Below are 26840 nucleotides of genomic sequence, written 5' to 3' on the forward strand. Positions count from 1 at the left end.
GTCCGACTTATCAGAGATGGGTCAAGAGACTGTAAATAACGAAACCCACTCTGAAACTTCTGAAGACCCTATGGAAGGACCCTCTCAAAGGGACTACTCTACAGAAGGGGCATCTCCCAGAGGAGCTACGGGTAAAGGGCCCCGTAGGCCAACGCCTACTAAGGTGGCACCAACAGGCCAGCCTTTGGATCCACAGAGCCAGTGCTTTGCTCCAAACAGAGACTGTTCAGAGACATTTCTCCCCTCAAGGGAAGAGGCTGAGCCTCAGGACTGTGTTTATTACTCCCCCGAGGGAGTTGCAGAAGAACAGCTCCGAAGGAGCCAAAGAGTCAGGTACCCTCCAAATCGGGTAACCTATGATCAAATTGGGGCACCCCATTATGAGGCTCAGCAGTGGTCTCGGAGCAAAATCCAATCTGTGATTGTGATGCTCACAGAATTGTGCATCATCGTATAAAGTCAATGCGAATGTGCTAGTTATATAATTGAACTGCATTTTTATTATATAAATTCTGTACATGGTTGAGTTGTGTCCCAAGCAAGGTCGTTTGGGTTTTTTACCAGGGGGAGGATGTAGCCAGGTCCCCTCTGTCCCGTGATCCCCCCCTCGTTACCTGAACTGCCGGGGGTCACTCGACAGACCCGCCGGCACTTCTGGAGGGTGGGGGCCAGTGCAGGGAGCGCTTTCGGTGTCTCCGAGTTCCTGGTGGCTCCCGAGTAGGGCACTGCCATCTTTGTTTAGTTCGCGCATGCGCAGTGAGTCCCCGCATGCGGCGGCTAACCAGGGACATTGCGCATGCGCAGTGATAGCGCGCGAGAGGCAGCCAACCAGCAGAGAGCTCTAGAGAGGGACTACATATCCCATGAGCCTAAGGAGCGCCCCACATGACCCCAGGGAGCCAATAGGGCTACAGCATCTCCCTGCAGAGGAGATTAGATACATTTTGCGGGCTCTGAGCACGTTAGTCAGTCGGCGTCAGGAACAGCTAGGGGAAGGAGGTAGGGTGCAGGAGTCAGTGACTCCCTGCACTAGGCCAGCAGCCCCCTAGGCCCCAGATAGCCCTGAGCCACCAGTAGCATTGTGTTGTTTCAGGGACAGGCCCCAGGTTAGGGACCCTGCCCCCTTATTATCCAGAGTCAGTTAGGGACACAGCGGATGCTGCGCGTCCATCCAGAGATCTGGGCTCAGACCTTCGCTGTCGCTGCAGCAGCCATCTGGGTGGGATCACCCCGGACGGTAGTTCCTGTGGTCAGATGTCATCGGATCCTTTGTGAAGCTCCTTGGCAGGCCCGGGCACTGGAGTGCTCGGCAGGTAACCATCACCAAGTGCACCAACTATACTATATTATACTTACACGGGACTAGTGGCTGCGCAGTCACACATACAGTATCTATCTCACTTGAAGGGACAAAGTGTGTGGGGTTACTGGACACGGGGTGGTATCACCCGGTGAAAGGGGGTAGCGTCCTGCGAGACGCAGTAGTAGTGTCTCCTCTAGAGAGGGACACCTGTTGATATATATGAATGAGTACGTTTGCATTAGTAAAGTCATTGGTTGTTTACATGCTGTGTGTGGAATATATATATAAAACCAAAATAAAACTAAATATACAGCTCACTAGAGTGATTGAATGATTGTATTAATTAATGTGCCCATAAACGCCTAGTGTGACGTGGGTGCAAATGATGAGCTGATATCAGTGGACTAACAAAAATTAGAGGGTGGGAGCATATTAGTGCCTCAACTCTCCAACTAGTAGCTCATTTGTCAAAAGCACTCCTGGGCAGTTAAAACTTAGCATTTAATAGATATCTAACTAAAATAAATTCTACACACAGATAAATGATTATAAACACACAATGTAATTAAAAAGGAAGGGTGATGGGGAGGCAGGGTTAAACTCAGGGTGTGTAGCACAGATGAAAATTGCCTCAAATTTATAAAGGCAGAAATAGGCTAATAAACACCTTGAGTCACCTATTAATATAGGCCATAGAATCTCATGATTGCCAACAATGATAAAGCTTCATTAATAGTTGTAGACATACATATGCTGTGCGGCATTTGGCGTAGCATACCGATCAAGCCAACCTGAAATTGTAACATGTAGCACCAAATAAAAAGGAAAGCGATACCGGTGCCTAATATGTCCAATTAGGTAATAGTCCTGGATATCCAGATGAATGAAGTTCAAGTCCCAATGATGTAATCTTATAATCAAGGGATGACCAGATGTGATGTCCTCCGTTAGATAAGGAACATGGAATGACGAAAAGCAGAATTTAGTGCAACACAGCTAACAAAAAATCACAGACATATACTCACAGACCTACACAGACAAGACACACAAACGCAAAGCTGAAAATAAAAAATTGTTTAATACAACTATAAAATAATAAAATGTGGGACGATGCAACACTGATCGAGCCAATCCGGGAGAGTTAAACTGAAAAGCTACTCACAAGACGGCTCTAGGACACAGGCAATGAGCGCCGATTAGATAGAAAAGATTCTATTCGCCTACTCTAAATACCCTTTGTGGAATAATCATCTTGTGGCTGGTTAGTAAAGTAAGAGTACAGGTGCTGTGCTCTAGTATGAATGAGTTATTAATGGACACTTAATTTGTGTCACGTGTGTGAAGGGTTAATCCTTTTTAGGATTCTTTGCAAACTCGGGTGATTCTGCAATATATCCACCACTTGGTAAAATGTACGGAACATCTACGTTAGAGGGCAGCACTCAATTGCAATAGACACATATTAATAGAGACTGCTGTAAAGGGCTATGTACAAGGATGGCACAATACTGTACAAATAAAGATAAAATACATACACACATACATACATACATACACACACATACACACACACACACACATACATACACACACACATACATACATATGTAGCCCCCTGTAAACAGCACAGGCTATACATATCTTTCTCCTACTGTGGTAAGTCCTGTTAAGGGCAGGCGCCAGTAGTAATCATGGGTTTTCCCCCTTCACGCCCTGACCTGAGTGATAGATGCAGGCCCCTGACTCTGCTGCAGGCAAGAGACAGAGGGGAGGTCCTGCTGACATCATGAGGGGTGAGGCTGACTCTATTTAGCAGCCAGCTCCTGTGAGTGACAGTTAGTTCTCATCCGAGTCTAATCTAGGAAGTCTGTCCTGGGAGTTGGAGGAGAGGAGTAGGTCAAGCTCTCTCCTGGGAGCAGGAGAGATACTAAGAGAACTCTGGCCTATGATAGTTGGCGAGCCAGCAGAGCTCTGGTGGGACCAATGCCTCTCACCCTGATGAGGGGGTGATGGGGAGGATCTACCCCCGCCCAGAGGGGACCCTCTGAGGTGGGTACTGGGGTATTGCGGCCCCTCACAGACCATCCTGTGGAGTACCTCTTGGAGGAAAGGAGAGGAGAGGAGAAAGGCTGTAAACCTTGGGATCTCTGTGTGTGCTGCTGTTATTGCTGTTGTTGTTGCAGCTGTATGCTGCAAGGCTGCTGTGTGCGATCTAGAGACAATAAAGAGAGACATTGCTGATCTTACTAAAGACTGTTGTGTGATTCTGGAGCATCCACCTGGGACCGGGGTATATTCTTCTATACGGTTCCTACCCCATACCCTGGGAAGGTATAGAGGATGGAGGCGCTGCACCACCACTAAGAGAATGAGGCAACTACCCCAGAAGCCTGGTCCTGTGTCCCCAACAACATCACGGGAAGCTCAGGCCCTCCTGTTACCGGCAGGTATGCACCACTCAAACACGTGTAGCCAGCCCTCATACACCCTAGATATAGTATCTGTGTCTGGGGGGTGGGGGGGCGGAACATGGGTTACACATACATACATACATACATACATACATACATACTGGTCAAATGAGATACAAGAATAACTTAGCAAGTTTTGTGAATATCTAAAAAATATGCACTTTCTGTCTTATAGTTAACCTTTATTTGTTTGTGTTACAATAAAGGGACAGAACCTATAGAGAAATAGAAAACTGACAGCAGTGTAATACACGGCAATTTTTACATTACCATTTACATGATAAATAAAGAATTAGCTTCTTTTGGAGATGAAGAGAGATTACTGATGCTCTATTGCTGCAGATCTGGACTGTCTGCTAGGAATATTCTGTAGCTGGACGGCAATACAGGCAAGTAAGAAGCACTTCTGGCTTCAGTTTGGCTGACAGATAAAAGAATTTCAGTTCAATCTTATGTGAATATTTCTACAAAGACTGGCAGCTCGTGGGTTTCAGAACAGGATCATTCATAATCTGAAATCAGTCACAATCAGCGGCGGATTCCCAAATCTGCCGCCCTTAGCCACTTGCCTGTGTCGGCCGCCTCCTTTCTGTCACCCTCCTGCTCCTTTGGAATCCCAGCGTCAAATGACGCCAAGGACATCACCGACGTGACGTCGCACGGCGGCACGTTGAGATGGAAACGCGATGTCATTACGTCTTTTGATGTTGCAACATCATTTTGCCATGGTAATGAGACGCCGTGTGACATCGCACTGCGTCATTTGACGCTGGGATTCCAAATGAGCAGGAGGGCGGCATAAAGGAGGTGGCCGACACAGGCACGTGCCTTCCCATTAGGCCCGATAGGCCTGAGAGCGCGGCAAAAGCATACGGGGCGGAATTTTTTTCTGCCCCCAAATTTGGCCGCCCTAGGACCGGGCCCAGTTTGGTAGCCAACTTCAGTCCTCATGAGCTACCAACAAGTCAGGTTTTCAGGATATCCCTGCTTCAGCACAGGTGGCTCAATCAGCTTGGCTGAGCCACTGATTGAGCCACCTGTGCTGGAGCAGAGATATCCTTGAAAACCTGACCTGTTAGTAGCTCTTGAGGAATGGAGTTGGTTAGCACTGATCTACCCCATGTCCTAATTCTCTTATGTCTGGATCACTGCAACCCTTTTGTAACTGGGCGTCCTGCCTCCTAGCCCTCTACCTTACAAGCGATTAAAAATCTACTACTACTAGTAACCTCTCTCTCTGCTTATCTATTTCTTAAATCCCTTTTGTGCATAAAACCTAAAAACGTCACTCCTCTGCCCAACATTATATCTCTGCTCTCATCTCTCGCTATGGACTTCTCACCTATTGCTCCCTTCTCAAGGCTGCAATTTCTCTGTCGCTAGTGTCTCTACCGCTTCCCACACCCCGCATCAAACCTTTATCTTACTTGTCACAGCCTGTGCCTGAAATTCCCTTCCCTTAACTACCAGCCAGGCTGCTTCTCTCCCTATCTCTGGTGCTGGAGCTGTGCGAATGTCTTCTAATGCGCTTCGAGACGTTTCTATCGCAATTCTCTTACATTTCATGCCTTTGCGAAATTTAACAAAACATTACACTTGCTCATAAACGGGTGAGAATGTGTGAAAATGCGCACAAATGGCAGCAGAACGGGTCAGGCGAGGCTATGCCACGGAAACCCAGTTGTGCGAATTTCTTCCAATGTGCTTGGTAAGATTGTGTTGCAAAAAAGAGGCCCATGTGCGGACATTGCGTGCATCTCTGTTTAACGCTCACCTGAAAGTGGGCTTATAATGAAGCATTTCCGTATCTTTACAATGTGGCTAAATGATCTCTTGCAGATTCTCGCACAACCCCACTTACTTCTTCTCCAACGCCAACTCCATCAAATAACAAGCAGCTATCCGAGACACACCAACCTTCTCATTCCCCTGTACCCTATACTTCCACTTACCCTTCAATATAGATTGTAAGTACTGTAACGTTGGATGTTAATATTTGATATTTGATTATTTTAGTCCTCCAACCCTGTTGTACTGGGCTATTGAATATGTTGGCGCGTTATAAATAAATGATAATAATAATAAACTCTGGAGGGGAACGCACAGCCGGGAGCAGAGGGGACGGATCATCGTGAGTAGCTACTCCATTCGTGGGCTGTTGCATCTGCAGCCGCTCGCCATACACTCGGAATGGGTCTGTACACAGCTCTTACCCAATACCTCCACGAGGCTTTTTTCCTGCTCCACTTACCTAATTATTCAGGCTACACAGCCACGGGGTGTTATCCTGGAGTCATCAGACGGTTCCTCTTGGTAACTGTCTTAACCATGCACCAGATACTATGCACTTTATGTACTCCTTCCAAGCCGCAGTGCCTCTTCTGACATGTTACAGCTCGACCCCCTTATAACACTGTGCTTGGGGTCCAAGGAATCACAACGTGGTATAAGCAGATCGCGTTAGAAATAATGTACAATTGTATGCATTGTACAATAAACTATTTAAGATACCAATAATTGTGTTGTAAAGTATTCATAAATACGAAAATTGGGAGCCACGCTTGCATCGTGCTGTAACGATCGTGATTGGATCGTGTTATAACGGGGTTGAGCGGTATTTAGACTGTAAACTCGGTGGGTCTGACACTCCTTTATGCTACTGCTTATTTTAGATTTGATGTGTTAATCTGTATTTGTATTATTTTTCTCTCAATTATATTTCTTCTATGATCTTGGCGTTAACACAGGACATAGAACGGTGTTTCTTGTTTTAGGTAACGTCATATTATTTTCCATTATTAAACAGAGTTTAGTGAATCCCCATCTTAGAGGAAGCCATAGAAAATATACATATTTGACAAGCACACACTTTATATAACAGCAAAAATGCACTTCTTTATAGGAATGGAATGTTGGGAATGGATTTAATTATTATCTTAATGTTCCTTCTTTAAATATAGAGTCTCTAAGCCTGAAATGAAGCAGGAGCTGTTAGAAAAGCAGAATTGCCTTAGTGATACAGTTTGTCATTACAGCCAGCTGGGTAGATTATTGAAGCATATAAATGATGTATGAACAAAGGATTGTAATGCTGCTTGTTTGCACATTGGCTCACGATAGACAAGCAATTGGTGATCAGACTTGTGTCACATGGGGGAGCTGTGTTTAAATTATCCAGCGTGCCATTACTGGACACAATTAACAAACTGCTCAAAAGGTGTCCCCTTTCTTACAACAGTCTGATCATTCATTATCTTTCAATCAAGTTTATAGTCATGATTTTTCTTTTAACCCCTTCAAGTACAAGGATGTTTTTACAACCAATTTTCTAGAGACAGCAATTATGTGACTTGGTACAGCCAGAATCACATCATAAAACATTATCTACAGCGCTGTCCTTCTGGTGAAATTCAGAGAGCTAACCGAATAAAAAGGCCAAACATTTATGGCTGAGGTTCATAGTGTTTTTCTGTTGCTGTGTTAAAATCCTCCATAACAAACTGCAGATACTCAAATGTGGGTCTGTCCTCTAGCTTGTCCCTCCAGCATTTGAGCATGATCTCATAAAGTTCTGCAGAACAGTTCTCAGGGCAAGGCATACGATATCCTTGGTCTAGATTGCGCACAACCTCAGGGTTGGTCATACCTGGAAAAAAGAAATGAGGAAAAGCTGAGCTGGACGTTTCAATCCTGGCAGCCACATCGGCAAGAGCTTTTTACACAAGCTTTGAGGTGAACCCAAGAAGTCTTTATGGCATCATATTTTTAGGGTCTTAGGGTAAGAAATTGGAAATGCTGCTACCATCAAACAATCCTCCCCGTAGTACCAGATAACATCAGAAGAGTGATTATTTGATGTCAAATTTCATGTTGAGGTTAGTAGTTGAAGTGATTAGCACACCTCAAAAAAGACTTTAAGGTAAGTCTAGTACACGGTCTATCACTTATAGGGGTGTGTATGAAAAATTGCAAGCTACAAAACTATGGCAAAAGTAGAGTCAGATTTATCATAGAATTGGGCCATTAGTCTTGAGTGTGCCATAAGTGGTTTTCCGGCACCAGAAGATGTCTTTTATGGAATAGCGCCTTTTAGTATATATGGACCAAGATGCCATATGGTTTTGTGCCATTTACCAAATCTGGGTCTTAGTTTCTGTAATACAGTATGTATGAATGCACTGCACCGTGCACACTCATGGTCCAATAGAATAACTTAATCAGTAAAATCTAATTTCTCAAAATATCAATCATACTGCACCTAAACTGAGCGATAGAACCAGAGCCTGGTAAAATGTAAATGAAGATTACCTGGGTAAGGAATGCGACCGTATGTAACAATTTCAGTTAGAAGGACTCCAAATGACCATACATCTGATTTAATGGTGAAAACTCCAAAATTGATTGCTTCTGGTGCAGTCCATTTGATGGGGAATTTGGAACCTGTAATTCGTAAAATACATACACATAAGTACTTATCTAAACATGTCATGGAATAGTATGCCTTATTATGTACTGTACATGGAAAACAAGTTGAAAAATTATAACTGTGCAAACCTATGCTTGTGGAAAACACTTTGGGCATTATTTACTAAACAGTGCTGTTCTGTCTCCTCTTTCAGTCTACTTCCAAGTTCATCCTGTTGCCCTGGCAACTCCCCCTTTTCTCCTCTCTGGCTTGTGCCACTCCTCCTTCCCTTGTATCTTGGTTCAGTCCTACCCCTTTCCTTCTCTGTCTGGGTATGTTTCCTGCCTTTTCAGAGCTTGCTTCTATGCTGCACTGTTCCCTGTGAGAAGTTTTTGTTATGTACCTATTCCTATTTCCATTACTATCCCTATTTCTATCACATGTTCCCCTCCCCTAGTGTTGTATTACCTCAGTACTTTGTCCCCTTTTATTTCTGTTTCCCCCCACCCCAATAAAACATTTCAGAGAATAGAAGCCTCCCTTTGTATGGAATAGGGATTGAGTTGAGCTGTCTGCCTCTACTCACTAGTCACAGTGTACATTAATCAGAACATGTGCTATTCCATCAGACACCTAGTCCTTCACTTGAATTGGCCTAAGGTGTCTTATGGAAAATCCCTGCTTAGTAAATATGGGCCTTTATGTGCTTTCTTGATGTATACAGAATGACATTGCAAATTGCTCAATACGTGATGCAGATACCAGAAACCATACATAATAGAAATCATAAATGACCTTGGAGGTAAAATTGAAGAATGTATATAATTAAAATAAACAATATCAAAGGAAGATTATAGGTTCAACGTTAGGAATAACCAGCAATACAGGTCTCCACAATCATTCCATTGTTAATTGTAAATGTAGCCAACTGCCCCTGGCTATAACCTTCTACTGGCCTCAACACTATAAGTCCTGATAGGAACAGGCAGTGGTGGGGTTAAACTCCTGTGCAGGGCCTAGCCTGCAGTTGCAGCCTGGATGGGTACTATGTTGCCAGGCCTAAACCGGCAGTTGGGGTGTCATACCTGGGGAGGGTTCTGACTGGGTCACATGTATATTGTGTGATGGCTGACATTACCTGAATCTGGAGATAAACGTAGGATGGGCTGGACAAAGAGACTGTGCAAAAAACTATGCAAAAGCACTCAGCAACTCACCAGGTGGATGAAAAATAAAATAAATTTATTAAACTACATAAAACAAAAATACATAACATAACAGGGGGAAAGAACTCCCACTAGTTTCACGCTTCTACAGCGCTTTCTCAAGGAGTACATGAATCTGCCCTGTTATGGGAAAGGGTTACAAGCCCTTCCCCCGGGTATAAAAGCTGACACTCCACCAAATTGAGGTGAATAATTATGGGACAGTGTGATACCCATTTCCCTACAAGATGGTTAAGGAGATTGGGAGGGGCTCTTGGGGCCTCAAGCCCCCGGGGTCTGCTCCAGGGCTGGAGATGTATCATGCTGTTACGCAATAAAGCTGCCGTTGGACCAACTATGGTGTGTGGTTATTGGAGAGGAGTATTGCCTGTGGGGACCATCCTCTGCGTTCAGCAGGATCCTCATGGGATGGAGGCGCTGCACAGTAAAGAGATAGAGAAATCCTGCACTGTTACTGCTCCCAAACTACAACTGTGGAGCCACTCAGACCTCCGGAACCAGCAGGTGAACTACAGCACCGAGGACAATACCCATGTAGTGGCCGGATCTTCCGTGGCAGGGGGGGAACAGGTGCTACATAAAGATATTGTTCATTGAACATATTCAAGAGTCCTACTGTGGCTGAGGTAAGAGACCTCGGAGCATGTATTTCCAAACTCTCGATATACTTAACATTGAACCATAATGTTAAATAGAAAGACTGTGAAAATGGTCTGAAATGTCAAAACCGTTTGAAATAAAAATCGTTGGTCCTCAACGTTTTAATGAACATCTGTACTTGAGCTCTGTTGTCCTATTTCTTAGGGTACTTACCACTCTGATGATTGATTTAAAGGAGCACTCCTGGGGGCACATTTTGTTTTCAAATAGGATTGAAGCTGGGGGCCTCCAGACCTGAACTGCATTTATTTCAGCTTCCCGAGATACTTACTTCAGAAGTGGGTGACAGTATCTCTGCGTAGTTTAAATATTCCGCGTCACATTGGCCAATAGGAAGCCACAAGGGATGACATTTTGATAACGCAGACTAGTCATGTCTGGGCTGCTGTAACGAGTGCTCACCATGAACTGGACAGAAACTCAGGGCTGAGGTGGGGATGTTAGGATACAGCGACCAACAACCATGCAACCGCGTCCGGATTGTAGATTTCTGATAGTTTGAGGGCATTGGGTATGCCCTTGAGGGGAATAAAATGGGCCTGATTAGAGTATCGGTCGACAATCACCAGGATGGTATTCCTACCTTTGGATATGGGTAGTTCTACGATGAAATCCATGGAAAGATGAGTCCATGGACGATCCCGAATCGGGAGGGGTTGTAGCAACCCTGGAGGTCTGTTACGGGGAGTTTGGTTCTGGGCACAAGTGGTACATGCAGTGACAAATTGGTTTATGTCCTTGCGCATCCCTGGCCACCACAAGTTCCTTTCCAGAAGATCAATAGTTCTCCTTGTACCTGGATGACCGGAGCTTTTAGATGAATGACCCCATTCCAAAACCTTTCGACGATAGGCTGGTGCGGTAAAGAGACATCCCTCTGGAACTTCGAGACCCTCCAAAATATCAGACTGACCTCTCATGATGGTCATAGCATCAAATGTGTTGGCAGAGATGATACGTGATGGGGGAATTATGGTTTCCTGTCGGTCCTCAGCCCTGTCTTCTACAAGAAATTGGTGGGAGAGGGCGTCTGACCATGTTTTTAGAACCTGGTAAATAGCAAATGATGAAATTGAAGCAAGAGAAGAAAGGGGACCATCGAGCTTGTCGCGACCCAAAGTGACGAGCGCCTTCGATGTATAAGAGGTTTTTATGATCTGTCAGTATAGTTACAGGGTTTTCAGTGCCCTCAAGCAAATGCCTCCATTCCTCCAAGGCCATCTTGATGGCCAACAGTTCACGATTGCCCATGTCGTAATTCTGTTCGGCAGGCGAGAAATTTTTCTTTTGGGACAAGATTGCCCCGGCCCCAACATCTGAAGTGTCCACCTCGAGCATGAAGGGTAGTCCTGGATCAGGAAGTACAAGCATGGGGGCCGACACAAAGGCTGTTTTTAGCTTCTCGAATGCTTGAAGAGCTGCAGGAGACCAGAGTGCCAGGTCAGCTCCTTTCAGTGTCAACCCCGTAATGGGTGCTACTACGGATGAAAAGTTTTGTATTAACCTTCAGTAGTAGTTTGCGAAGCCTAAGAACCGTTGTACAGCCTTCAGGGTTGTAGGACGAGGCCAATCCAAAACTGCTTTCACTTTGGCTGAATCCATGGCAAGGACAATGTGGCGGATATGATGTAGCCCAGAAAGGAAGTCGAAGTCTGATTAAAGTGACACCTCCAGTTTCGCGAATAAGTGATTCTCCCGTAGTCATTTGACATGACCATGGTGTTCACGTGCGGTTTTGGAAAAGATTAAAATGAAATCTAGATAGACAATGACGTATTGGTCCAGGAGATCCCTGCAAACCTTGTTGACAAAGTCCTGGAATACATCTGGAGCATTATAAAGGCCAAAAGGCATGACAAGTTATTCGTAATGCCCATCCCGGGTGTTAAACGCTGTTTTCCACTCATCCCCCTGTCGGATTCTTACAAGATTGTAGGCTCCTCGTAAGTCCAGTTTGGTAAAGATGGTGGAACCCTGTAGTCTGTCAAAGAGTTCAGTGATGAGAGGTAAGGGGTAGCGGTTCTTGATTGTGATTTTATTAAGTTCCCGATAATCAATACATGGTCTGAGGGATCCATCCCTTTTCTTCACAAACAAGAACCCCGCACCTGCAGGGGACGAAGACTTCCAGATGAAGCCCCTGAGCAGTTTCTCTTGGATGTAGTCCTTCATGGCCTTGGCCTCTGGAGGTGACAGTGGGTAAGAACATTCTCACTGAGGCACTGAACTGGGTAGAAGGTCGATGGGGAAGTCAAATGATCGGTGGGGTGGAAGCTCCTCGGATTGACCTTAACTGAATACGTCCTGAAATGCAGAGTAGATTTGAGCAAGAAGTTACTTGCTCTGGTCCTGAAACCCCACATAGACCTTTGGACAGCACAGAGCAGTTCTGTATGCAGTATGAACTCCATTGAAAAGGCTGATCTTCTGTCCAGTCGATCCGAGGGTTATGTAGTTGAAGCCACGGGAGGCCCAGGATGACGTAGACGTAGGAGAATAAATGACCTAAAATTGGATCCTTTCAATATGAACCGCTCCTGTCTGCAACTCGAAAGGGATAGTTTGAAGACAAATAAAGGCGGGTTGCAAGGGTCGACCATCTATCACCTCAAGATCTACCAGGTGAGTTTTACGTGCCAAAGGGATTTTGTTTCTTTCCGCGTACCCCTGGTCCATGAAATTTCCCCCTGACCCAGAGTCCAGAAAGGCCAGAGTCGTGGTCTTGAAGGTGTCAACGGTTAGGGTGATAGGTATCAAAAGCCTGGTCGGCATCTTGGGAGGAGAAGTAGCTAATGTTCCCAATGTGATCCTTCCAGCACTCGCTGGGGACTTGGCGTTTCCCGACTTCTGGGGGCAAGCAATTACTTGGTGTACAGCATTACCACAATAAAGGCAGAGACATACAAGAGAGAATTCCACTCACAATGTGCATAGTGATATTTGTATTGGGAGAAGGCGGCATCCGGAAGCTCAAGCGGATATAACGCCCCCCCCCCGATGGCTCTGCTTGTTCCTGTGCGCACATGCGGTGCACCTCTGCTGTCACATGAAGGCGTCAGATGTGGCCTCTGTTGAATAGTGGTGTCTTGTGCCTCTTCCACAAGTTAGTTTCTCCCACACTTCTTCAAGGGTAATAGGGCAATGTTCAAGAGCGCTATTTAAGCTACTTAACACCATCAAGTACCAAGTTCTTTTAAAAATATATATTATTGTTGTTGTAGTACATATAATTGGACACAAGAGGGTGTACATTACATTTAAAATATCACATGGATCTGTGACAATGATCTGTATACTATATTGCAGGGGTGCACAAAGTTTTAACTTGCGCCCCCCCCCCACCCGCCTCCTTACCTTCTGCCTCGTGCCCCCTCTCCTCCTCGGCTCCGGCGTCAAATGACATCACGGGGTCATGTGACGTCACGTTACCATGGTAATGTGACGTAACGTGACCCTGCAGCGTCATTTGACCGTTTGACTGGTCTTTCTCGCATTTTACCTTGAAAATACGTTTCGCGGTGTTAAATCCGCAAACAAATTTGGTCGGTTTTAATCCGTGTGCAATCATCAAAATTCGCGATACAATCCGTTGGTGGATTTTTAATAATCCGCGGATTGGATTCTACAAACCCGCCAACTGATTGCGTTTCATACGATATTTTTGTTCAACCCCTTGAATTGAAGCTGAAAGTCTGCACTTCTATTGCATCTCGGTTGTTTAATTTCAAATCCATTGTGGTGACGTACAGAGCCAAAATTATGAAAATTGTGTCAGTGTACAATTATTTCCGGACCTAACTGTAGATAGAAGATTGGTTCAATCCTACTCCCCCGCCTTTATAGCAGTTACTTTGGTCCTTAGACCCTTCCTGCTTGTCACAGGAACATGTGCTTTAAATCTAACTAGCTAGCTTAGTGAGTACATGCTTCCTCCATTACACCCCTGCAAGGTCATCCTTTTTTACCGTCCCACCATAACAGACCACCTTCACATAAAGAAGCCCTCTCTCACCACACATTACCATCTGCACGTACCCTTTATATTTGTTTTTGACTCCGCCATTAAAGTTGAAGAAAATAAAAGGACTCTGTGTGCTCTCAAAAGGGAATGAGTTAAACCACTGGACTCACTCACATCCCACATGTGATCCTGGTTCCAGAAGAGAGACTATTTAACAATTTATTCTAAATAACTTGCCAGATGTTTTTTTTTAGCACCATCTCACCTTTTCTGTCATATAGTTAGACTAGGGCTTGTTATTGCTCAGTGCATCCCTCGGTGGGTTCTTCCTGGGGTAAAGCCTGCATCATTACCGGAGCCCGTGCTCAGCCACAGGACAGGGGATTGATTGCATGTACTGTACTTTCATAGGAAATATGCAATAAAAGTTGTTGCAGTCATTGTGTAACAGTGGCTGATATCTATTTAATAGACCCACAGAAGATAAGGGAATTACAAATAGTATTGAGACTTCATTGGGGTACGGCATCGCATGCCAGTGGTGTTCAACTAATTCTTTATTTGCTACCCACAGGGCTCAAGCTACAAAGCTGCATTAAATCGTGGCTCATAAACACAACTTTACCATTAAACAGGAATGGATGTTCCCTGAGTTTAACGCATATCCTCATAGCTAATTACATGCAAAAACAATGACTGTTATTGAGCTTATTAGCATATGCTTAAGTATACATTATTGAGGCACAACATTGCGATAGTAACATCATGTTAAGTTTGTCTTGCTCACATCTAGGCGCACCCATTCTCTCCCCTCTCTTCCCCACACTGTCTACACCCACTTTTTTTCTCTCTTTCCCACTCCCTCCCTCACATTTTCCCTTCACGCCCTCTCCCTGTCACTCTCTCTCCCTTCACGCTCTCTACCCCTTTCAATTTCTCTCTCTCGCCCCCTCACCCCTCATTCTCTCCTTTCAATTTCTCTCTCTCTCCCCCTCACCCCTCATTCTCTCCTCCTTTCAATTTCTCTCTCTCTCCCCTCACTTTCTCTCTCCCCCCTTACTTTCTCTCTCCCCCCCTCACACTCTCGCTCCCTGTCACTAATTCCCCCTCTCTCTCCTCTTCTCTCCCTCTCACGCTCTCTCGCTCATTCTCTCTCCGTCACTCTCTCCCTCCCCAGACTTTAGGTGTATGGGGTATATGGAATATTGGGGAAAATAGTAGAGCTCTACTCACAAGTTCATAATGCAATTCTTCATGTATTGTGACAGCCATGAACAGAGGAGAAACAACGTTCCAGGTCCCAATATGGACCTCTGAGGAGACCTGCATTTTGAGGAATTAGTTTGTCTATGTTGTGTTGGCTGCACATGCAGGATTCTCCGCGCCTGAGACTGTTTCCCTGCACTTTGGAACTGTACTATGTTAGGGTAAATGCCTCTTTGAAGGCAACACAATGGTGTTAACAGGGGAAAACATGACCTAACGTTCTGTTATTGACCTTTGCAGATAAACTGTGATGTTTCACATCATGTTAAGTCACTTAACAGATCTTTGTGAATCTGGGCTCAGGAGGATTGTTATTTATTTGACACGTTTTTATCAGACATTCTCTGGATACGATTTTTCACATGATATTAATAGTTCATATTGTTTAGTCTGTGTCTCACACGGGCAGTTGTTGTCCCAGTTACTGTTAAAACACCTGGAACGGTTGAGCTGCGGCAGAATCGCAACATGTTTTGGTTCTGTGCATAATCTGTGAATGTGGAAGTTAATGTTACATGGCTGGTCTCATTATGACCAGACGAATTCCCTAGTTCTGCTTTTGCTCTTATTATTTATGTGGCCTGGGTTCCCCTCTCAGTCCCCTACCTCCGCTGCAGTTTGGGAGAGGGTGGATGCCGAAGGGGGCGGGGGGTTTGCGCCAGGTGAGCGCATCGCCAGAAACTACCGGCGGCTCCTGGCCAGGAAACCGCCATCTTTGACTGCGTGGCACATGCGCGAGATGCCGTGCATGCGCAGTACAGGTGTGCGAACTGCCATAGTATAGGAGAGGCTCCGTGGGGAACTACAAGCCCCATGATGCTTAGGGGCATGGACCACATGATGCTAGGGAGCCAATTGCGCGGCCAGGTTCCCCTGCACCAGGAAGGATACATTTCGCGTGCTGGGCCACGCTAGCCAATCGGTGCTGGGACAAGGTTCGGGGAGGTTGTGTGTGCAGGGGTCTGTGACCCTCTGCACTAGGCCAGATATACCCCTAGTCTCCGACTCACTTGTAAAGATTGTGGCTGCTTTAGGGACAGGCCCTTAGGTAGGGACTCTGCCGCATTAGCCATTTGGTAGTCAGGGGCACAGCTGCCACATTGCGCAGCCCTTCAAGGTGGGTTCTGGGACCAGAGGCCCAAAGGACACAGAGACTATTCTGAAGGTGATATTATTCACGCTGGAATTCACCACATGTGTGGCGCACGATAACGTTGGAACACACAGATCCCCTTTTGTTACTCTGCTATACTCGGGTGCAGGAGCCCTGGGCAGGTGCAGTGCACTAACACTCCACGGGATAGCGCTATCTCCAACACATCTTGGGGTGGGCCTTGACATTGTGACACGGACGTCAGGGAATTGGTGCCTGGCACTCATGGTACTTTGGGACACTCACTGTGATTCAGGTGGGGAATATATATCTAGCGTACTGAGGTTATTGTTGTGTTATGTTCTAATCTGCATGTAGTAAACAGTTTAAACATAACCTGGTGTATGTGGTTACTATATGTGGGTTCTGTGTCAGGGGTCCTTCTACACACTAGAATCCTGATCAAGTGGAGGCGCTGTAAATGTGATTATCGCTCTTGGATACACCCCAGGCTCTCAACGGGCGGAGGTTCAGGCCACCTGTGAGCCTAACAGGTAAAGCACCACACCTGGTAGTACAGAGAGATTCCCACACATGTCCCTATCTGCGATTGGGGGGGGGGGGGGGGAACTGTGTTACATTTATTTGCAAGAACATATATTAAAAGAAAGTGCCCAAAAAACGATTTGTACATTTAAAGAATCAGAGTTGGAACATGCAGTACATATCAATACCTCAGGGTTCAGACTGGGCAAATAGTTTGTCAATACAAATTCCAAACCCTGTTCCAGAAGCACCAATGATACGCTGACCTTGCAATTCATGACATGATGTATCAGGGAAGGTTCCGTCTATTGAGGGATATTGTAATCCCCTGATCTTGTGCTTCTTTGGGGACACCTCAAACCTGTCCCCTTGCTCCTTTCCTCTTTACATTGCATCACTGAGGCAGAGAATAGGTTTATACTATTACAGCAGTAGAAGTCAAAGGGATTTGTGAGTTATCTGAATAAACTAAAGTCTGATGTCTGCAGTCTGCGTGATGACATCCCAAAGGCAGCACTGTTACTGTACGTTCTGATAAAGTAGGAGAGACTATATGATACTAAGTTTGATTTAGATTTTATGTATACATGTGCTTCAATATCCTGGGGCAACATTGCAGATGTGTACTCTGCTTCTCCCTTTTAACTACTGAACGTCCTACCACCCCATGTACTGGACAGTACGTTAATCCTCAATACAACTCTACTGCCAAATTAAGAGGAAAGTGCTTGAGGTTACGTGTCAATGTGAAATCCAAAAATAGAGGTATCGTGTAACAATGTGAAATAGCAGGTTCCTGTTTATAAGGAGGGGAACAAGAAAAACTTTTTGAGGAACTCAAACACTAGGTGGTAGCGGCAATAAATAACACGGTAACCATCAAACACACACTTTTTTTTTTTTTGCAACCCACAAGGACAAGTGGATTGAAGATAGAATGATTGCAAATGTCCTTAGCCAAGAGAAAGGCCTTATAATCACCCTGGGACCTTATCCATTCAACTACGAGAAAGAACTCTGAGTGATAAAGGATGATATTGGTCTGAAACAGATCTCAGTGGATGTATTAAACACTTCTTGCATGTCTGAACCATGTCCTATGGGTATTTTTGGTAGTGATTTCTTTGGGTTATGACATGTAAACTTGTATAGGGCGTACACTTTAATTTGTATTTTCCTAAAAAAATTATTTATGTTTTGATTTTTAAAAACCTATAATAAAAAAAACTGTAATTAATCAGGACCTATTTTGAACCCGCAAAACTGCCTATTCTTAATCTAAAAGAGCAAATGGATATATACAATGGGGAAATATTGCACAGTAGTGATTAAAGGTGTAGTCTCAATCAATTAATTTAACAAATGTCAGTAATATGTTTAATATATTAAAGATATGGTGATTGATGATTCAGTTAAATCATTTTTGACATTTAAACACATGCTTCTCTTTTAATTCACACTGGAAGCTATAATAGTTACATTTAATCCAGAATTAATTTGCATTAATTTATCATTTTCTTTAACATTTACAGGTTGAACTACGAAAAATCCATCTTAAAATGATAACCCAAATCTGTTTTTCTTTATTTTTTTAACCATCAATCATGTAGGTATAATGTAACCTTTTCAACATAAATCTGTTATTAGTTATTATGGTGATCCAGCACCTTTCAGAATGACTTCCTCAGGCCTGAATAAAAAATGTAAAGCAGACAGCACTATACAAATAAACTCTAAGAGAAAATATATTCTAGGAAGGCGGTGCAGTGGAAACAAAGAAGGACTCCAATTTCCACAATAATATAACCAAAATAAACAAATGATTCTTGCACTCAGAAAAAGTTTCAAAACAAGAGTAGTGTAGAAAGCACAATGTGTTTTATTCGTGTAGTAAATGAAACAGAGTAACATAGTCTTGGTTACTCTGCTAAATGCTAAACAGTAACACTAAACACTAAACTACTGTATATATGTTAACAGTAACACAGATACTGTATATCAAAGGATAGTAATACAGTCACACAGGCTAATAGTGTGAGTGCAATAGACAACAGCATATACAGGAGAGCAAACCATGAATATAAAAACCAATACTGCTCAAAAAAGTTAATCAAAGGATACTTATCTGGAGGCAGAGTGGGGAAAAACAGGAGAGCAGGAAAATAAGACAAAAAAGGGGAAACTATGAACATATGGGGATGAGAAAACAAACTATGGCAGAATACAATTCAAAAAGACACAAAAAAAGGGGGAAACAACAAATTTAATAAGCGGGCAACGTTTCAGTTCAGGAACCCCTTCCTCAAGCCCATTCCCACAGGACAAATGCCTGTGGTAATTCCCTATGTACTTCTCAAATGTATTAACGTGCTCTCAATAATGAAAAAAAAACATCCAGTAATGTTCCACCAGTGCGGCACATACAGTGAAGCACAGACAGGTCTCCACGCAGGTTTGCTCAGTGTAGCTGTGGTCAGTGGAATGGAAGATTGCCTGAATGTTTCAAATCATGTCATATCTCAGAGTCCACTGGGGACGATTTAGCGGTGACTGATGACAGTGGAGTCGTAGCACAGACTCATTGCACAGGCACTAAATGGCAGTTTGCACCTCGTAAAAAAATAAGACCTTGATTTAGAGATGGCAAAAATGACGCTGTTCCTAAAGTGTTTTCCGCCTACACCGATGTATGATTGCCGAACATCTGACGCTTTTTATCAGAACGCTGTAGTGTCTACATCGAGGTGGATGGTGTGTGAAGCAAGTCGAGGAAGCTGAGATGTTGATATTGGAAATGCAGCCCAACACCAAGTGATGAAAGTTTTGAAAAAGGAACCATAAAGAGTGTCCAACTTCCAGATGGAGTGGCAGAGTACATCTCTCCGGGAGTACAACCCAACGCTCCTAAAGGAGGAAACACCCCTAAGCATGGATAGACGTCTGAACGTCAGATAAGTGATATAGTATTAATCAAGTGATTGATTCTATATCAAGTCCCAAAGGCCAGAGTAAGAACATTTGCTTTAACGTACGTATTTATTTACAAAATACAAAGTCCTTCACCAGCACACTCCTTGTTTCTATAATCCAGATTCAATCAGCACAAAAAGAGGAAGTAGAATCCCATGGGGGAAAGAATGAGGGGTCCAGGGCTGAAATAAAGCGATGGGGGCTGGATCGCTCAAAAATGGTTACAAATATTTATTGGGCCATCATCATATTTATTATGCCATTGATAACAATAAAAAGAACAAGCATAGAGAACCTCTGATGCGTTTCGCTCATGTGTGCGCTTTGTCAAAGCACAAAAAAGAGACCTACTTTATATGGGACTTTTTACATTTACAGATGTAGCCTCATTTTTCCTGCCATGGGATGCAAAGCATGAGGCTGAGGATTCAGGGAGAGTTGAAGATATTGCTGCCCATGGTGAGCGGTCCGTTCTTCCGACTACATCAGTATGTAGCATAAGACATATTTGTAATCTGCATTGTGCTTAAACAATATCCAATGGTATTCTGTTGTTTTTTTTTTGTTTTTTTCTGAGTGTTATATTTTTATTGTCTGTCGTGTTTTTTTTAATACTCAAAGAAATTTTTTGATGACATTAATAAAATATTTTTGTATTTTTAATAAAATGGAGATAGTTCTTCAATATATAACTGACCCAATAATAATATCATTGGTAGTGTAAGAGTACATATTTTTCTTATTTCTCCTTAGTGGTAAACGCAAAACACTGAGCTTGGGGCTAGTTAACTGAACGACTTGAGAGGCGGCGTTGAGGCGTGCCTATTCCTAATTTATTTTAAAAAAAAGAGATCAACGTGGGCATCCACACATTAAATTTCCCCCGTCTTATATTAACGTCCATTTTAGTGTTTGAATAATGGTTGTTCCTAATTTAAGACTACACTACTAGCATTTGCAACATACATTTTCTAGAGCCACGGCTGTAATTGCCCCTTTATGAATGCCCAGATGTTCCATCTGGCAATGCTTACTGTTCTTGAGAATAGACTGGAGAAGAAAGAATTTATAGAGCTAGAATTATTGTGCTTTGCATGCCTGATGATAAGGTACTCCAGAGGTACCGCCTAAAACCACACATCATTATGGACATTTTCTTAGATTATTAAAGCTGATCCAGTGAAGAAATTGGTGAAATTCGAGCCGCAAATTCTTTGCAGGTGTGCAGACAAATGTGCATTTTACAGACCGAGCCGTGGATATTCGCAGCTGATAGGAGTTCCCACATCCGCAGTGAACCTAGAACCTGAAATGACCTTTAGAACTGCTATCCATAATGATCAATCTACTAGCTGAGAACTTCTTTCTGCTAAGCTCAGTCATTGCAAACTGAAGGGTGATCTCCAAAAATAAGTATTATGGGCACGTGCTGATGCAATAAAGGGAAACAACATGCAGACGTAATTACAACTCAACCCCCTTATAACGCTGTGCTTGGAGTCCAAAGAATCACATTGCGCAATAAGCGGATCGCGTTTGAAATAATGTACAACTGTATGCATTGTACAATAAAGTATTTAAAATACCAATAATTGTGTTGTAAAGTATTCATAAATACAAAAATTGGGAGCCACGCTTGCATCGCGTTATAAGCGGATTCGCGTTATATCGAGGTTGAGCTGCATTATGCAGATGGTATGATTCAGCAAGATGTAAAAATTATATATAGCCAATGGCTCTAATTTAAGACTTCATTGTAATAATTTAAAAACAGTTGTTTGTGTCTCTGTTGAGCCCAACTCTAAATCAAAGAGTTATTTGAGAAATAGTGATGGTGCTCCGCTATCTGCTTTAAGGCAACAGTATTTATGTCCAAACTCGAAATAAGACCATATGTTACATAGTTACATATGTAGTAGATGAGATTGAAAAAAAGATGTGTCCATCAGGTATCCGACAGATACTTATCCTATATTTGTACTTACAGTATAGTTATCCAGAGGAAGGCAAACAAAAAATCCAGGTGAAATATCATCCAATGATTTCTCATAAGGGGAAGGATAAATTCCTTCCGGACTCCAATAATGGAAATCAGATGTCAGATTTTTGTTGTTGTGATGAAACTTTTATGCAGATTATATTTTTACACAACAGCGTTTTTGCATGTACCGATGTGTATCACTACTAATGCCGAAATTAACTAAACTCTGATAAGGACTATCACAGCTTAACCCAGTGTTAACCACTAATATCAGATAACTCTGGAGCTCCAAAAACCCTGCCGGGGCATAGTCAATCACCCCCTAACAATCTTCCTTTTATCATACAATGTACTCTTCTCGCAGTTTCATTAATAGGCCCCAATGTCTGCCCTTGTCCTTTTAATTTCTTTAAAATCTAAGGCCCTTTTAGTTTTAAGCTTTTATTCCACATTCTTACCCCTTAATGATCCCTTGTGTCCTCCCCAAGTGTTTAATTAATTAATTTTGCTACAAATATAGCATCTTCTACCTATCAGCAGCCGACGCAGGACGTGTGCTGGGGAACCGTGGACTAAGAGTCGATTTCACAGCACAGTGCTTGGCAGGGGGGAATGGTCCATCAGGATTGACATGCACCACCTCTGCTTGGTATCTGTTTCATGTAAGCAATACCATTACCATCCCTCACATTTCTCCTGACTACGACCTACCAGTAGATTACTCTGGGATAAACATTTGGTGGTGGTAATGGTCATATCCACTAGATTCCTTGACTCGTTATACAATACAAGTGATTTCAGACTTACCTTCCTGTGCTGTATATTCGTTATCAATGACTCTAGCGAGTCCAAAATCAGCTATTTTACAGCAAAGTATATCGGACACTAATATGTTGGCTGCTCTGAGGTCCCTGTGGATATAATTTTTCTTTTCAATGTACGCCATACCCTCTGCCACCTGCAAGTATAGAGAAACAAAAATTCAACTAAAAATTACTGGGAAAATATATACCCTGTGAAAACTAATATGAAAGTGTGGACCAAGGAGAGGTTGTATTGTATTGTATTGTATGTCTTTATTTATATAGCGCCATAAATATACATAGCGCTTCACAGTAGTAATAAATTTTGTAATTATATAAATAACAAATAATATAAATAACAGGTCATGGGAATAAGTGCTTCAGACATAAGAGTAACATTAAGGAAGAGGAGTCCCTGCTCCGAGGAGCTTACAATCTAATTAGTAGGTAGGAGAACGTATAGAGACAGTAGGAGGGAATTCAAGTAAGTGCGTCTGCAGGGGGCCAAGCTTTATGTATCATGTGTCCAGGATTATCCCCAGTGCTATTCATATGCTTTTTTAAGCAAATGTGTCTTAAGGTGGGTCTTAAAGGTGGATAGAGAGGGTGCTAGTCGGGTATTGAGGGGAAGGGCATTCCAGAGGTGCGGGGCAGTCAGTGAGAAAGGTTTAAAGAGGGAGAGGGCGTTAGATACAAAGGGGGTAGAAAGAAGACATCCTTGAGAAGACCGCAAGAGTCGGGATGGTGCATAGCGAGAAATTAGGGCTGAGATGTAAGGAGGGGCAGAGGAGTGTAAATCTTTAAAGTGAGGAGGAGAATTGAGTGTGAGATGCGGGATTTGATTGGAAGCCAGGAGAGGGATTTCAGGAGGGGAGATGCGGAGACAGATTTAGAAAAGAGTAGGGTAATTCTGGCAGCAGCGTTTATTATAGATTGTAGGGGAGACAGGTGAGAGGCAGGGAGGCCAGACAGCAGGAGGTTGCAGTAATCGAGACGGGAGAGAATGAGAGCCTGAGTCAGAGTTTTAGCAGACGAGTAACAGAGGAAAGGGCATATCTTTGTGATATTGCGGATGAAAAATGACAAGTTTTAGAAACGTTTTGAATGTGAGAGGAGAATGTGAGAGAGGAATCGAGTGTGACCCCTAGGCAGCGTGCTTGGGCTACTGGGTGAATGATCGTATTTCCAACAGTAATGTGGAAGGAGGTAGTAGGGCCAGGTTTGGAAGGAAGTATAAGGAGCTCTGTCTTTGCCATGTTAAGTTTCAGTTGGCGAATGGCCATCCAGGATGATATTCCAGAGAGACATTCAGAAACTTTGGTCTGTATAGCAGGTGTAAGGTCAGGGGTTTAAAGGTAAATGTGTGTGTCGTCAGCATAGAGGTGATTAGGTCACATTAGATGTGATGTGATTAGAGAGAATAGAAGGGGTCCCAGGACAGAGCCTTGGGGTACCCCCACAGAGAGATCGATAGAGGAGGAAGAGGTGTTAGCAAAAGAGACACTGAAAGTACAATGGGAGATATAAGAGGAGATCCAGGATAGAGCTTTGTTCCGAATACCAAGAGTATGGAGAATGTGGAGGAGAAGAGGGTGGTCCACAGTGTCAAATGCTGTAGAGAGGTCGAGTAATATGAGCAGAGTGTAATGACCTCTGTCTTTGGCAGCATGAAGGTCGTCGGTTATTTTAGCGAGGGCTGTTTCAGTAGAGTGAGCAGTGCGGAAGCCAGATTGTAGAGGATCTAGAAGAGAATAGGTGTTGAGAAAATGTAGCAATCGAGAGAATGCAAGACGTTCAAGGAGTTTGGAGGCAAAAGGCAGGAGGGAGACAGGTCGATAGTTAGAAGGACAGGTAGGGTCAAGCTTGCTGTTTTTGAGCAATGGTATCACAGTTGCATGTTTGAAGGAGGATGGAAAAGTACCAGAGTAGAGGGAAGAGTTTAAGATCTGTGTGAGCATAGGGATTATAGAAGGAGCAAGAGGTTTTAGGCGATGGGAAGGAATGGGATCAAGAGGGCAGGTGGTAGATGGAGAAGAGGAGATCAGCAGTGACACATCCTCCTCCGAGATAGCAGAAAAAGAGTCCAGAAAGGCAGGAGGAGAGTTAGGAAGCGGTGTGGGATGAGAGGAGGCAACAGATGGGATGTTCTGACGTATGGATTCCACCTTTTCCTTAAAAAAGTCAGCAAAGTCCTGAGGTGAGATGGAGGAAGAAGAGGAGGCAGCCAAGGGTGGTCTGAGTAGAGAGTCAAAGACAGAAAAGAGTCGATGTGGGTTAGACTTGTGCGTGTTGATTAGTGATGAAAAGTAGGTTTGTTTAGCCTGAAAGAGGGCAGAGTTGAAACAGGACAGCATAGATTTATAGTGAAGGAAGTCTGCAAGCGTATGAGATTTCCTCCAGAGGCGTTCAGAGGAGCGAGTGGAGGAATGCAGCATGCGTGTGTTGGAATTTAGCCAGGGTCTGGGGTTAGAAGGGCGAGGATGGCAGAGAGAAAGCGGGGCATGTAGGTCAAGAGAGGAGGATAAGGCAGAGTTGTAGTTCCTGACCAGGTTGTCAGGGTTTGAAGTAGAACTGAGAGAGGAGAGGGAGGAGCGTAAAGTGGAATCAAAAGCTGGTAGGTTAAAAGAGCGCAGGTTTCTGCAAAAACGAGGGCGAGATGGAGAGGGGAAGAAGCGTGATAGAGAAAATGACATGAGGTGATGGTCAGAGAGAGGAAATGGAGAAATCGGTGAGAGAAAAGTTTTTAGTGAAAACCAGGTCTAGGTAGTGGCCATCTTTGTGGGTGCTAGCTTCATTCCACTGTTGCAGGCCAAAAGAAGAGGTAAGAGAGAGAAAGCGGGAGGCCCAAGGAAGAGAGGGGTCATCAATGTGGCAGTTGAAGTCCCCAAGGAGAAGAACAGGAGAGTTTGAGGAGAGAAAGAAAGAGAGCCAGGATTCAAAGTGAGAGAGAAAGGCAGAGGGGGAATGAGTAGAGGAAGGTGGGCGATAGATGACTGCCACGTGGACTGGGAGAGGCGAGAAGATCTGGACTGTGTGAACCTCAAAGGAGGGAAAAGCAAGAGAGGGGGGAATAGGAAGGGTTCGGTAACGGCAGACAGAGGAGAGCAGGAGCCCCACGCCTCCACCCCTGCCATCAGGCCGCGGAGTGTGGGAGAAGGAAAGGCCACCGTAGGAGAGGGCAGCTTCCAGAGCAGAGTCAGACTGAGTGAGCCAGGTCTCAGTTATAGCAAAGAGAAGCAGGGAGTGAGAGAGAAAGAAGTCATGCACAGAGAGGAACTTGTTAGAGAGGGAGCGAGCATTCCAAAGGGCACAGGAGAAAGGGAGAGAGGAGGGAGGGTGGCATGGGATGGGTATAAGGTTGGAGGGGTTAACACCAGGAGGAGTAGAAGTTGCATGTGGGAGGCGAAGACGAGAGCATGTAGAAATAAGGCAGGGACCAGGATTGGGAGAGATATCCCCAGAAGCAAGGAGGAGAAGCATGGAAAGAAAGAGAATGTGTGAGGATGATTTGTAGGGGTGTGTTATAGTGCAGGGTGTATAGCTGTGTGGTGACAGAGGGCGCAGGTAAGAAAGGAGTTCATGTGAACTAAGAAGTGGGGAAGAAAGGAGACCAACGTTCCGTTGAAGACCAATATCAATATGTAAAGTATTCTGGAAATACATGGTATTTTTTATACCGCTGGTGGTCATTGTACAGACATGTTTAAGGCTGCAAATTGAAGCTCAAGGTACAGAGGACATAAAGTATGTGCATGATATGAACATTGCAGTGCATATTTACTAAGCAGTTACTATTCTATTAAACATCTTCTGACTCTGAAATTCACTTAAATGGGCACCGGAAGCTGTCTTATGGAAAAGCATAGTAAATATGAACTTGTAACTTTAACCCTTTCAGTGCTAGGAGGACCTCCAATACTTTGTGTAGCGCCCCCCCCCCCCACCCCGCCTCTGGGGACTACTAAGTAATGTAAGGGGTTAACAGCCTCAATGAATTAACAGGGTGAGAACACTGGTATTGCCCCTCCCCATCATATGATGTAGAATGTCTTATGACCAGTGATGTCACCATAGGGAGATAGAAGGGTATATATAGCTCCACCAAATGTTCGAGAAACAGGTTCTTCGGAGTTCTGAAGAGGGCATCACTGTGAG

The 26840-nt window shown here is 44.0% G+C and overlaps 1 protein-coding gene across 1 annotated transcript in view; it reads right to left on the reverse strand.

Annotated features, from left to right (window-relative positions):
• Positions 1-6365: 6365 nt before the first annotated feature.
• Positions 6366-26840, reverse strand: part of BLK (BLK proto-oncogene, Src family tyrosine kinase) — a 76051-nt gene continuing 55576 nt past the window's right edge. The window contains exons 11-13 of the mRNA XM_075598609.1: positions 22690-22840; positions 8083-8214; positions 6366-7420 (exon numbers count right to left, since the gene is read on the reverse strand). Of these exons, the coding sequence (XP_075454724.1) occupies positions 7218-7420; positions 8083-8214; positions 22690-22840 (486 nt within the window). The 3' untranslated portion in view covers positions 6366-7217. The remainder of the gene's footprint in view (positions 7421-8082; positions 8215-22689; positions 22841-26840) is intronic.

The sequence above is a fragment of the Ascaphus truei genome, chromosome 4 (assembly GCF_040206685.1).
Source record: "Ascaphus truei isolate aAscTru1 chromosome 4, aAscTru1.hap1, whole genome shotgun sequence".
Taxonomy (NCBI): domain Eukaryota; kingdom Metazoa; phylum Chordata; class Amphibia; order Anura; family Ascaphidae; genus Ascaphus; species Ascaphus truei.